At 34.3% G+C, this 14,498-nt stretch overlaps 1 protein-coding gene across 15 annotated transcripts in view; it reads right to left on the bottom strand.

Moving 5' to 3' along the window:
• The window catches only part of TENM3 (teneurin transmembrane protein 3), a 3,351,339-nt gene that overhangs the window by 573,665 nt on the left and 2,763,176 nt on the right, over positions 1-14,498 (bottom strand). For all 15 annotated transcript variants that reach the window (XM_074276236.1, XM_074276245.1, XM_074276241.1 and 12 more), the window contains one exon: positions 1,835-2,142. In XM_074276236.1, the coding sequence (XP_074132337.1) occupies positions 1,835-2,069 (235 nt within the window). In that variant the 5' untranslated portion in view covers positions 2,070-2,142. The remainder of the gene's footprint in view (positions 1-1,834; positions 2,143-14,498) is intronic.

The following is a 14,498-nucleotide window of genomic DNA, read 5'->3' as shown; positions in this document are numbered from 1 at the left end:
AATCTTAAAATGTTTTTATTTTTTATAATAAATAGTATCACCAATAACTCATAAGCCATTATGTAGACATATAGTTCTCATGAGAATATCAAATATTTTTTGACAAAAGAAGATTTCAAGGAAACATTTATAAAAGTAATTATGGTATATCAGTAGGGAAAAGGCTTATAGAATTGTTTTAACTTATTTTAAATGAATGCTTATAAGTATATATAAATGAGCTTAATAAATAATATTTTATTTATTAATATAAATAAATAAAAAGGCATATTTAAATATATAAAATAAGCTTGTAAATACTAATTTAAGGGTAACACCTTTCATTTTTTTCACTCATTTTTCTAGGAAATTTTCCAAATGTTTTTTCTTTTTCTTTTTTGGCTACCTCATGCTTGGTGTTAGATTAAAAAAAAAAACTTGAATAACTATCAATAAGGAAAAATTAGCTCTATTTTCAAGTGTTAGAGAGTTATCCATTAAAGTCCTAATAAGTTTGTCAATTCAGACCTGGACAGGATCTCAGGGGCTATCATATCCAATTAGTTTCTGAAGGTTATCTATTGTATGTACTAAGGTATGGAGAAGTATCTAAGTGGAGAAGATGACCATGTCAACAGTCATAGACATTTCAAAGCTTGCAGCTGGTATCTTGGAGGATGTACATTTACAGCCTCAATTAAAAAGTGAAAAAAGTAAAAATTTAGACAAAGTGAAGGGAAGACTATTTTATGTAAGATGGAACAAAGTTATGGAAGTCTTAACAAATACAGGGAAGTACAATGCAAAAATAAATACAGTTCTATAAAAAGAAAAGCAAATTTATTTTTTTTTAAAAAGCTGAATTTTCATGGATGATTTTTGAATATAACTTCCAGGGAGACAAACAAGGACCTTATGCAAGAACTTCCTTCATTCCACTGTCTGATGCTACAGAATTTGGTACTTGATAGATGAACATAGTGCTGATCCACTTTATCAATGTATATGTTCTTAGCATCACTTTAATAGGTGAAAGATGCAAAGAGTGGACTTTTCTTTCATTTGGTGGATCACTTTCTTTCTTCAATGTTTAAGGCATATAAGGCATTTCTTAATTCTCTCCCCTGTTTCTTGTGATCTCTCACCAAATTCTATTTATCTTACATGCATTTTGTATATTCTTATATTATATATATTCATAGTTTCTATTTTTGATATAATGCAAGCCACTTGAGGGGAAAAATAGTTTTGTGTTTATTTCTGATGTCTCCAGAGTTCAGTATAAAATGTTTTGGACCTAATTAGTACTTAACAAAAACTTATTGATTGAAAAGAGAAGGGTTTCTTTCTTTTTTTCTTTCTTGTTTGTTGACTACTTAGGAGTCAGGTCTCAGCTACCAACAATTTAATACATATATTCATCAGGTATGGAGTCCCCATTTGGAGACAAAGAGGCTCCAACAACTTTTCTACCAGTTACTGACATTTTAAAAAGTCCCTAGAACTACTGAGAGAGTTCCATTCCTGAAAAATGTATACATGAAACTCTGAGTTTCACTCACTTTGGTCAATGACATAGCCATTGCCTCCACACTAACAAAGGTTTCGGAAGGCTATGAAATGCATATCTGTGAATCTATAGCTCACAGATGACTTTTTGATTTTTTTTTTTAATCTGATGTATTGTATCTAGTGCTCTCAAGGGAAAAAATCACATCAGCGGATATTTTTTTTCAAGAACTTATCAGAAAAAGGATGAAAATACTTGTCCAGGGCAAAAAGAAATTTCAGAAAAATACATATAATTGACTAACATTCTAGTGTGCCTTGTTACTATGTAGGAGAAGCTACCTACCTTGCCTGGTATACTCGTCGGCTTCTCTGTGAACCAAATCCTTTACCCTGTTCCCATAGAGCAGCCGAGAGGAATCATGATCAAAAGCTTTCAGGGTTTCACTGGAACTGTAAGACTTCTGGGTAGGCACCCTGCACTCCTCATTGTCGGCTGAAGAATTTGTGTAACGCCGTTGTTCCTTTTCTCGTCTGCTCTTTGTCAAGGAGCAATAAGGTCTGCGTTCCTTTACATCCATACTTCATTCCTTCTGTGGGCTCATCAGTCCCACTTATTACAAACTCTCTTCAACATTCAATCTGCACTTGCCTCTGGAAGAAAAAAATACCAATGTTCATACATAGTCAACATATTTTTTACACTAACTTTTATACTAATGCAATTGCAAGTGACCTGACAGGCAATGGAAAATTCTATGGTGGGTATAAATAAGCTGCATTACATTACCAATGATGGCATGGATCTGAAAAATAGAAAAAAAAAAGAAAAAAGAAAACTGTAATACAGAGAAAGAAGGCTAGCCTGGTTTTCAGTGAGGCTTGAGCACAAGTCTCATTTCTCATACATACTGGCTGTATGCCTTCAAGCTTAATCTTTCAGGGCTCTGGATAATTCTTTGCAATGGGTTCTTAACTATTTAAAAAGTATTCTGTGCCTCCTTGTTAGTCTAATGAAGCCTTGTGGATCCTTTCTCACAATATTTTCAAAATATAAAAGAAAATACATAAGGTCAAAAAATTAACTATGCTGAAATAAAATTATCTTTTTTTGAAGGATTTTATTTACTTATTATTTTTGCTGAGGCAATTGGGGTTAAGTGACTTGCCCAGGGTCACACAGTTAGACGTGTTAAGTATCTGAGACTAGATTTGAACTCAGGTCCTCCTGATTTTAGGGCTGGTGCTCTATCCACTGCACCATCTAGCTGCCCCCTGAAATAAAATTATCAAGGCATTTTCTTTTTCTTTTTTTTAGTTCACAGTTCTTCAATTAAGAAGCCCTGCCCAAGAAACAGCTACACCCAGAGAAGGAACACTGGGAACTGAATGTAAACTATTAGCACTACTGTCTTTCTACCCAGGTTACTTATACCTTCGGAATCCAATTCTTAACGTGCAACAAGAAAATTGGATTTACACACATATATTGTATTTAGGTTATACTGTAACTCATTTAATATGCATGGGATTGCCTGTCGTCTAGGGGAAGGAGGGGAAAATTTGGAAAAATGAATACAAGGGATAATGTTATAAAAATTATAAAAAATGCATATGTATTGTCAAAAAATTATAATTATAAACTTAATAAAAATAAAAAAAGAAGCTCTGCCCAAGTCAATGCATTGGATAAAAAGAGTCAACCTCCATTGGTAAAGGGAGTTAATTCATTTTGGAGCTTCCTATTCTTATCTCTATCCTAATGTATCATAAGGAAATGTACTTTAGAAAAGGATATGGAGAAATCACACAGTGAGAGAGAAATACAACAAAGAGACAACCTAAGCAATATACTTCCGTTTCCAAAATATTAAGAAAAACACAGAAATGCTAACTCTCTCTCCTTAATTTCTCTAGAATTTCTAGTTTCTTTCAGAACTCAGCTCAGATACAAGGTTTTCCCTGATTCTCCAGCTATTCTTTCCTCCTTCCCCAAAGTGTTCTGTATTTACTTCATATTTACTAATATGCATCCGTATTCATCCTCTGATAAAATGTGAGCTCCTTGAAGGCAGTTAATTTTTGTTTTATTTCATTTTTGTCTTCATTCCATCAGCACTTAAATGCTTGGCCTATAATGGGGACTTAATAAATAATAAAGACCACAAATTCCTTTAAATTAACTATGTGTTTAAATTGTTTAAATCACAAAAAAGCAGGAGGAAATTAATAACAGTTTGTTTTGTACTTTGGAGGTTTGTTTTCCTTCAGGGAGCTCAGATCCCTTAAAGTTCTTAATTTTTATGAACATTTCAGTACAAAAAGATCTGTGTCAGTTGGAGCATATTCACAGCTTCTGCTAATGGGAATGAGAGTTGCATGTCTAATCTGTTATATCTGATGCTTACAATTTCATGAATCAGAAATTTTAGCTTAAGATCAAATGTCACTAAGAAAGGTAAATAAATGTCACCCATGGTAAAGATTTTTCAGACCTCAGAATACTTCTTTCAGCTCTAAAGATGAACTGTGGTGGGCTTTGAGTTCTAATTTTTTTCCTTCCCTCCAACCCATATCCTTCCCATTGAGTAGACAAGCATTACAATGTAAATTATATATGTGAAATCATGCAAAACATGTTATTAGCCATGTTGCAAGAAAAAAGAAGAAAAAATGAAAAAAATATTTCAATTTGTACTTAAAGAGTTCATCAGTTCTCTCACTGGAGGTAGACAGCAATATAAATCCTTCAGAATTGCTTTCGATCAGAGTAGCTAAATCTGTCATATTTGATTATCCTTATTCCATTGCTGTTACTAGGTACAATAATCTTTTCTGCTCACTTCACTCTGCACCAAATCATATACATCTTCCCATCACAATCATATAATCTACAATTTGTTTCTCAATTTATGGGCATCTCCTCAATTTCCAATTCTTTGCTACCACAAAAAGAGTTGAAATATCCATCTATCCATCCATCTATCTATCTATCTATCTATCTATCTATCTATCTATCTACCTACCTATCTACCTACATTTGGGCTGACACATTATTTTACATTTTCCTCAATCTCTTTAGAATATGCACTTAATAATGACATTGTTGGGTCAACGCATATACATTCTATGGCCCTTTATGAAGAGCTCCAAATTTTTCTCCAGAAAAGTTGGACAGTTCCCAATTCCACCAATATTGCATTACTGTCCTAATTTTCCCACATCCCTTGAAGCATTTGTCATTTTCTTCTTCTGTCATGTTATTTAATCTAAGTATTGGGTGATCTTTCAGAGTTGTTTTAAAATGCATTTATCTAATCAGTTGTGATTTAAAACATTTTTAAATATGACTTAGCTCTCCCACTTCTTGACCAATTGTTTTTTACCTCAAGTGAAATAATTCTTAGTTATGGTTTTGTTTAGTGTCATCTCCATTCACAAATTTGTCACCTTCCCATTCCTCAAGAAACCTTAAGTTTTTTATAGGTTTGTTTTCTAAACAAGAGCTGCAGATAGACAAACTCTTGTTCAAAGTATAGGCTTTTGTGCTAAGAGGTAATATCTGCAAAATACTTAGCCCAGGACCTAACATATAGTAGGCTCTTAATAAATCCTTGTCTCTTTCCTCCCTAATGGTATATCCACAATGTTATGGACTCACATTCTAATTGTGTCTCCACTTCTATTTCATCTCTGAATATATCATCTAGGTACATCCTTTTGGGGATCTGAACTGTGGCAGTCAGCAGTGAAATAACTAGAATGGGGCCATTGGGGTTTTTTTTCCTAGGGAACCAAAATTTATAGGGTGCTAACAATATATCTACTTCTTCAGCAAAAAGAAATAAATACATTAAGCACATAGCAAAAATAATCTGTTGAAATAGGAAATGGCCTCATCCCAAGTAAACTGCTCCTTAACCTATTAGCCCTGGTCTGTACCCCCCCTCCCTCACACAGCAACTCCCCAGTATGCATCTTATAACCCAGAAGTCTAAGTTGTCTCTCCAAGGTTTCAACTCTCCCAAATTAAATCTGGTTTAAAAATTGATTTAATGGACTTTTTCCCCCTTCTCTGAAGAGGCTAGGGACTATGGAAATGAATACTGCAAATATTGTCAGACTTAGCTTTTGTGTTCAGTCAATTTGCTGATCTGATTTTGCTCTCTTTTTTTAAAAAAATTCCTTTCTTTCTCTCTCCCTCTCTTCCTTCTTTCCTTTCTCCCAAGACTTTGTCTTCCCATGTTACCCAGGATAAAAGTACGGGGGTTACTCACAAGCCAATCTTACCACTTATCTGTATGGGAATGTTGTTCTGCTTCATTTAAGACAGTGGCAGGTTAACCCCTCTCTAGGCAATCTGGTAGACCCCAACTCCCAAATAGTCATAACACTAATGCTATTTACTTAGTATAGACACTCCAGTGATACAGGTCATAGCAGCTTAAAACCCTTGTTCTCAAGAGAGCTAGGCTACAACTCTTTGGCAGGGAGGAATATAAGTTTTTACATTTGGCTTTTAGAATTCTTTCTTACAAGAAAGAACTTTCTATAAGACAGGGGAAGTGGTATATTTGGCAATGAAGGTGATGAATATATTTCAATACTTTTTTTTTCCAAAAATTTGATAGTACTTTTAATGTTGCTGACAAATTCTGCATTTATTTTAATGATGTTTGGTCTGGACACCAGACGTGAGAGTTTTAAGCTTGCTATTTAAATATGGCAATACTCAAAGAAGGAGTGGGATAGGACAGTTTGGCACTAGGAGATGTACACATTCTACATCACAACACCAGGCACATAGACTGAGGAAATCTGCTACCAGTCCCCAGTTTTCATTCTCCCCTACTTCCTAAATCCAAGCTCATCTTAGAGGCAACCCCAACTCTCTGTGGTTCTGAGCTCCAGACTTCCTACAAACTCATGCACTAACTCAGAATCTCAAATTCTACATTATTGGTCCACGCTCTCTCTTCTTCATATCACTGAAGTCTCCAATGCCCGTGCCACTAACGCTCCATTGCTAGAAAGGGGTCTACTGAATACGCCAAGAGAAATTGCAAGGAACATGCATATATCCATGACACTCTTAATACTTCTCCTTGTCTGGCATTTGGAGATCCAAAGCAATAAGTACAAAGTGCAATAGTTTACAAAAGTCTAAGATATATAATGTTCATGTTAGGGCCAATTAAAATGTTATGTCCATGCAAATTCCGTGCACAGTTACTTCTGTTTTGTAATAATCCCCTACTTTAAAATCTTCATTATTTTACAGACTGGTCACTGACATCATCAGTCAACAAACATTTTTATTAAGCAACTACTATGGGCCAGGTACTGTGCTAAGGGCTGAGGATAAACATAAAGGCAAAGAAAAGTCAGTAATCTCAAGGAGCTCAGAAGCATTTTTTTTTTTATTTTTTATTTTTTTAGTATAGCTCCTATACCACTGACAGCCTCCTGCCCTAATGTTTTTTACTAATATATTTCCACAGAATCAACTACTGATGTTAGTGTGGGGCATGCTTGCTGACCTGCAGGACTTCCCCGCCTTTATTCTTTATCACTTTGCTTATTTTGCTACAAGTGCCCTTGAAGGTTCCATCCTCAACCTTCTTCTCTTTTTCAATAGTTTGTATGTCTGTATGAGTCTGGATTTCTTTTCTATTTACATAATTCAGTAATCTCCTCTGAACAAATTACTTCCCAATCTACTTTGCCACCTGGTCTTCTTTGCTGAATCTGGGTCCTTATCTCTGTCACTTTTATTCAAATGTCTTGACTTCATCTAAAAATAGAATAGTTCAATTTTCTTCTCAATCAAATATCTATAGTACTTTTTCCCATTTTTCCAAACATGCATTCAAGGAGCTGTCTCTAATTTCTCTTTTCCTCTTCACTTTACCAAATTTCATTTTTTCCCCTGAAGTAGCTATGGTCAGCCAGTGATAGAAAAACAATTCTGGTAAGAATCAGTTCAGAATTCCAGAGCCCACTTTTTGCATAGACCTTCACACCTCCTTATACAAAACGAACACTCCCCCAAGCTATAGCTGTCCAGTCGTTTTTGGTCATGTCTGATTCTTTGTGACCCCTTTTAGGGATTTTATTGGTCAAAAATCTGAAGTGATTTGCCATTTCCTTCTTCAACTCATTTTACAAATGAGAAAACTGAGGCAAACAGGAGTGAGTGACTTACCAAGGATCATCCAGCTTAAGTGTCCAGACTAGATTTTAACTCAGAAAAAGTCTTCCTGACTTCCAGAACTTCTTAAGAGATCCCTCACCCTGCGATGTATATTGTCTGTCAATAATTAATTATTTTTTAAAAAATGGATTCTTTTTCATGTGATTTTTTATTTCTGCTATTGAATTCCATTAGGTATGAGTAACACTTGCTAACATTTCCATCTGGGTTATTAAATTCCTCTTCAATTTGTGCTGATAGTCTTCCTACTCCACCAATCACTCCCTACCCATTACAGTATCAAACTTTAATTTTATTTTTTCTTAACATATTGTTTTCTTTTTTAAATCCTCCTAATAGCTTTTCTAGGTGCCGCCATTTTTCTTGGTTTTTGGCTCTCCTGACACATTAAGGTCGTTTTGAACTTCCCCCATTTTCTTCAAATGTTATGGGCACAGTAAATCCGTTTGTATTGGATAATTAAAATGACAATGCCTAGACACAGTAGCTTATTATCAATCCATTCTTTCACTCTTTTTGTTCAAATTTGTTCACATTTGTTTGGTTCAAACAAAGGTTGCTTCTGACTTATTTATCCATTAGAGTTTTATAAACATATTTGATTTCAAGCAAACTAATTAACCATCAGTCTAAGATAGCATTAAGCTTTCCAGAAGAAAAGAGATACATAAATCTAATAAATGATCCTCAAGGAGTATTTAATTGACTAATCAAATGCAAGTCAAGGCTGAAAAGTGATAGATGTTGTGGGATTTGAAGTTTTTTTTTTTTTTTTTTAAGTCATTTCTTGAGCTAATGTAGATTTTAAAATAGTGTGCATTGTATCACATACACACACTTAACTGGCATTCCTATGTTTTAAAATTTGACACCCTGAGAAGAGTGAAGGATTATTCCCTCCCCTGTTTATGTTTTTGACTTTTCTAATGGAAACATTGGAGACACTAGGGATAGAAATAATTTTTCTCAGACAACATTTCAATATTATGATTTAATTTCTTTCAATCTATGAATAGAAAAGGTTTTCTTTCTACTACATAGTTTTCCAATCTGGAAAATGAAATAAACACTTACTTCTATAACATGATAATGTAAAATTATATTATCATAATTAAAGGTTTCAACTTCTATTCTTTTTTTTTTTTTAACATGGCTTATAAAGAAATGCAAATTGAGCTTCTAAGAACTGAGTAGTGAAATAGGGATCCCAGTGTTGGTAGAAAATCCTGTGTTAGTGCAAATTGTAAAGGTCTTTGTCACCAAACACCTGAGGTTTTCATTATTCTTGAAAGCTATCCAAAGTGCCATGAGAAATCGAAAACACTGTTCTACCATCAAAGAAAAAAACAATTTGATCTTAAAGAAAAGTCTTCAAGGATTTGCAGCTCTTCTTCATAATAATAAAAAGTCCTTTGCATCAGGAATTTCATTATTACACAGAGTTCAAACTCTTCAAAGATTTAATCTACACTATAATGTTTGCAAGGAGCGATATGCTTCTCAGACAAGTCAATGAATTCAATACGACTTCAAAAGGCAGTTTTCTGGGTTATCTACTGCAGCACCACTCTAAGAATGAGAAGGTTGGAAAATGCAGGCTGTTTAAATAAATTGATGAAGTATTTTGATGATGATGACACTGTCATAAGCAAGGATAGGGAGCATTTTGTTCATAGTTTACATACAGCACTGAAGGAATGTTGCTTTAGAAATCAGACGCTATCTAGTTGTCTGGTTAATTTGGCCAATTCCTTATAAACAATCTAGTTTACCAATCACAAATAGATGCATAGCACAGAACTTGAAACATATTACAGTAGTTGCTTATTTTCAAAATACAAATATTGTTTAATGTTGGAGTTCATATTTTGTGACAAAAGCAAAGAAATTCATTATTTTCTAAGGTTTCTTGTGAAGAATTTTTAATTAATTTTGTTTGAGTTTTCTCTGAAAGCTTGATAGCATAAAGCTTTGCACACACTATGGACTTAGTGCATGCTTTTGGAATGAATTGTTATATACAGTCTGCCATTCATTCTAAAATTTTTATTAAGCTTCTGTGTACAAGGTACCATGCTGAGGACACAAGAAAGAAGACGATGGGCTCATCAAATGAAATTGTTCACAAAATTTCAGAACCATTTGTTTCATGTTTCCCTTTTAAAAGAAGAAAGATTTTTTTTTTCTCTTCAAGGAAACACTGAAAAACTAAGTAGCCACAAATACTCAAATTAAACATATAATCCACTGTAAACCTGATAATCTACATAAACCAAGGTTGTTAGGGGAGGTAGACTATGGTTCACTCTTACTATAATATGGAAACTTCATCTCTTCTAATCTCCTTTTTTCCTAATTACAGTTCCATGCAGATGTCTTAAAAATAATATTTTGGAAAATAATCTTTAAATGAAAGGACTATCTTTAAGCTTTTTCCAATGACTGCATTTATTTAATAGCTATATAATAAATACACTAAAATGACTAAAATCTGAAAAATGGATTTTCAAAATCTATATTTTAAGTAATTTTAAAAGCTCACTAGTTAAATGTACTAATTGTTTTCATTTTTCATTCTCTTCTGCAACATGAGTCCTACCACCATGTGGGAATTACTTGAATGCTCTCATGAAAAGATCATCCTTTGCTTTTTTACTATCAGTTGAAAAAGTTTATACAAAATAATAAACACAAAACAGAAAACTAGTGTAGTTTATCTGACACATAAATAAGATGAAAGATTTAGGTGGAGATAATGTTCCTTGTAAACACTATTACAGAAACTTATGACTTTAGCTACTAGCAATTTATGTCTTGTTTTATAGGCCAATATTTATGATTTATTGCCATTTAACTTGATTAACAGAATATACATATTTTCTATACTAAAAATTATTTCTAAGTGTTCCCTTTAATGAAGAGGAATTTTAATGTCAATTGAACACAAGAGGCCGTTACTGATTTCTGAAAAATTTTGGAGCAGACAAGGCAAATTTACAAATGAGAAATGGTAGCATATGAGAGTGAAATGTATGAGTTTTTTTTATATTGTGGGATGGCTTTATGACTGAAATGGGTGAATTTTAAGCTTCCTATTAAAAACACAAGGAAAAAGATATCTGGAATGCTTATAGGAAAAGGTTTAAGTTATAGGGTAAAAAAAAAAAAAAAGGTAGAGAAATAAGGAGCTGAATTGGAAAAGCAAAAATTAATGCCTACTTGGAAAGGTATAGGTAGAGACAAAAATAAGCAGAACAAGGTCAAATGAAAGAAGTTGAGAAGACTAAAGCAAATTATGGCACATTCTGCAAACTTCAAAAGAAAATTGAAGTAAGATCAATAATAAATTAAAGGAATAATAAAATACAGTGACGACACCAAAATGCTTTTTACTAAGAATAGCAAATATATAAATTAGGATAACATGCATAACATGTTAAATTGACTATAGGCATTAAAGGGAAAATGGGAAATTTTAAGATTGGAAAACAAATAAATTAGCAAAAAAAAAAAAAAAAAAAAAAAAGAAGAAGAAATTCTTACTATATCCCAAATATTTAATGTGAAATGATTTATCTCCAGAAGAAAAAAAAAAGGACATTAAAACTTTTCTCAAAAAGAATGCAATTAATTTATTAGTTACAAAAATATTCAAATGAAAGCCAAATATGCACCAATGAGAAAGGAACCATATGCCATATAAAGGCTTCTCTAACGCGAGAAGCTCACCTGCCTTCCCAATCTAGATAATTAATCAAAATGAAGATATAAAAAAGTACACTACTTTAAAAAATATAATAATCTAATCTTTGGCTTGCAAAAGTATGAATAACGGCAGTGAAGTGTTCAGTAGAGAGGGAAGGTCATCATCTCTATCCTAAGAATAGATGAGAAAAGGCACTGGAGAATTCAAAAGCAGCTGAGCCTAAGGGAGTGTTCCTTGACTGTAGACCTTTAGGGCAAAGTGTAAATAAGACCCATTAATTCATCAGCCTGCCAAGATCCCATAATATCCATCTAATCTATTTATGCGTTTCCATGATGGTTTTAAAAGCAGTAATCTAGAATAAGCTTCCATCTCTTCATTCATCTGTTCCTCAAATGACCCAGTCCCCAAAATATTCCAGTATTTATATCAGGTTCAGATAAAAAAAAAAAAAAAAAAAAAATGTTGGAATCACGTGTCAGATTACATTGAGGGAAAACAGTGAAAGAAATGTTAGAAAATGCATTCTTATCCCTCCAAAAAGGTGTGTGTGTGTGTGTGTGTGTGTGTGTGTGTGTGTGTGTGTGTGTGGTGTGTGTGTGTGTGGTGTGTGTGTGAGAGAGACAGAGAGACAGAGAGACAGAGACAGAGAGAGAGAAACAGAAAGAGAGAGAGACTGAGAGAGATAAAAGAAGAAAATGATAGATTTCACAAGAGCAAATATTCTGCTGGCACTAAACTTCTGACTAAGATTATTTATAGTTTTATGGAACAAATAAAAAAATCCAACAAGCCTTTTATTAAGTGCCTAAAATGGGAAAAGCACTATGCAAGATTTAGGTGATGGCAAACTATCTGCATTAACAAATAATATTCACAATAATTTATATTGATATAAAGATTTGTAAATTATTCCCCCCCCATGAGGTATGAATGGCAAATATTGGCATCTCTATTTTGTAGAGAAGAAAAATGAAAGTTGGGAATTACTCCAAGTCAACCAGTTGATAAGAATGTGAATTAGAATCATTTATTCAGTTATTTATTCATTTATTCAAAATGCTTGTCTCCTATACTCAGAAAATGTGCTAGGTGGTAAGAATTTAAAGATTTAAAGACAAAATCAAAATAATCCCTGCCCTCAAGGAGTTTACATTCTATGAGGTAAAGTAACATATACATGAAAAAAACAAAAACAAAAACAAAAGCAATAAAAACAACACATATAGAAAGTAAATACAAAATGGGAGGTAGCAGAATTAGGAAAGGCCTCTTAATAAAGGTGATATGAATTAAACCTTGACTAAAACTCAGGATTCTAAACCATGAAGGTGAAGAGAAACTGCATTTAAGCAAATGGTGTACAGCCCATGGAAAGGATTGGATGGGAGAAGGAGACTCTTGTCCACAGGGAGTAACAAGTAGGTCAGTTTTGCTGAGACAGTGCATTTGAAGAGAATAATATGAAATGAGCCGGGAAAAATAGGTTGGATATGGCAGAATATGAAGGATTTTAACTGCCAAGAGATAAGAAAGAATAAAAATACTAGCCTTCTGCTGAAGAACCTATATGAGCAGAGGGGCTTGCTTGGTCCCTTTGGCCCCATGACAGTGAGTAAAGTCAGGGGAGCTGTGAAAATCGGAAAGAACTAGCTACCTATTCAGTAGAATTAAGAGAAATAAACTTCTGTTACCCTTCCATTTCTTTCACACTCTTCTTGTCTTTATTTGTCTCCCTCTTCCTCCTTCCCTTTCTGCTGCCACTCATCTCCCCTCTGCCCCCATTTATCTCTCTCTTTCCTCCTCTCTCCCTCCCTTCCTTTCTCCTTCTCTTTCTCTCCCTTCTCTCTGTGTCTCTCTGCCTCTGTCTCTATTTATTTCTTCTTCCCTTATTTTGCCTCAGAGAGATTATAAGCACTTTGCTTTGGGAATCAGGCACCCCAATTTTACAAAGGCCCTGATTAAGCCAAGGGGCAGTCGGGAGATGCACTGGATAGATTTCCAGGCCTAGAGTGAGGAAGACTCATCTTCCTGAGTTCAAATATGGCCTTAGACACTAAGTATGAGATGCTGGATAAGTCACATGACCTGTTTGCCTCTATTTTCTCATCTGTAAAATGAGCTGGAGAAGGAAATGACAAACTGATTCAATATCTGTTAGGATTACAAGGTGAGAACTCAGGTTGTCTAAACAATTCTCTAGCTCAGAATTCACATCTTTAGTTCCGGCCTTTAGGGGGAGTTTACACCTTTGAACTTCTGAAAAGGAGTTTACACAATCTTTGAAAGGAGCAAGTTCATTGGTTGAAGTATTTTCTCACAAGCCCCATTGAGTTCTCACTACAATCTCTGCTAGGATAAAAGAAGAGGGCAGGAGGGCAAGGAGAGTAGTCTACTCTGGGACAGAGTTGGGATGGCACTCTGGAAGGAGAGAGTCTGACTGGAGGCTCCAGAAGCTTCCCAAGAAACCTGCTTACAGAGGAAAAGATTTTACAGAAAAGAGCTCTCCTTCCAGAGAAGGATTATAATTGAAGAGATGACAGGATCTTTACAAATATCTTTGACAGGAAAATCCCAAATTGGTTCATGGAGAATCAGACACAACTGAAAAAGGGCTAAACAACAAGAACTAGGCCAAATGGCACTTGGCTCATTGCTTTGTGGGTTTGGATTTAATAAGAAGAATATGAAAGAGTAAGAAGTTCTAGTTCCCTCTCTGCTGCTTACTACCTCATCTGTAAGATCACTTATTTCTGTGAGACAAGGATACTGGGGTGGTTTGCCATTTCCTTCTCCAGTTAATTTTTAGATGAAAAAACTGAGGCAACTAAAGGTCAAGAGAATAGGCCAGTCATATTGCTATTAAGTGCCTGAGGCTGGATTTGAGCTCATGAAGATGAGTTTTCCTGATTCCAAACCTTCCTCTGGATTCACTCTGCCATCTAGCTGCCTAAATTTTTTTTTTTTTACTTGGATTAGATGAGATGATTTGAAAATTTTTCTAGTCCTATCATCCTTTGATTTTTTGGGGTTTAGAATAAGGCAGGATATGACTTCAGGAAATGGAGGGAGGATCCAGCAGATGTCAGA

The sequence above is a fragment of the Sminthopsis crassicaudata genome, chromosome 6 (genome assembly GCF_048593235.1).
Source record: "Sminthopsis crassicaudata isolate SCR6 chromosome 6, ASM4859323v1, whole genome shotgun sequence".
NCBI lineage: Eukaryota > Metazoa > Chordata > Mammalia > Dasyuromorphia > Dasyuridae > Sminthopsis > Sminthopsis crassicaudata.
This window is presented reverse-complemented; position numbering and strand designations above follow the sequence as displayed.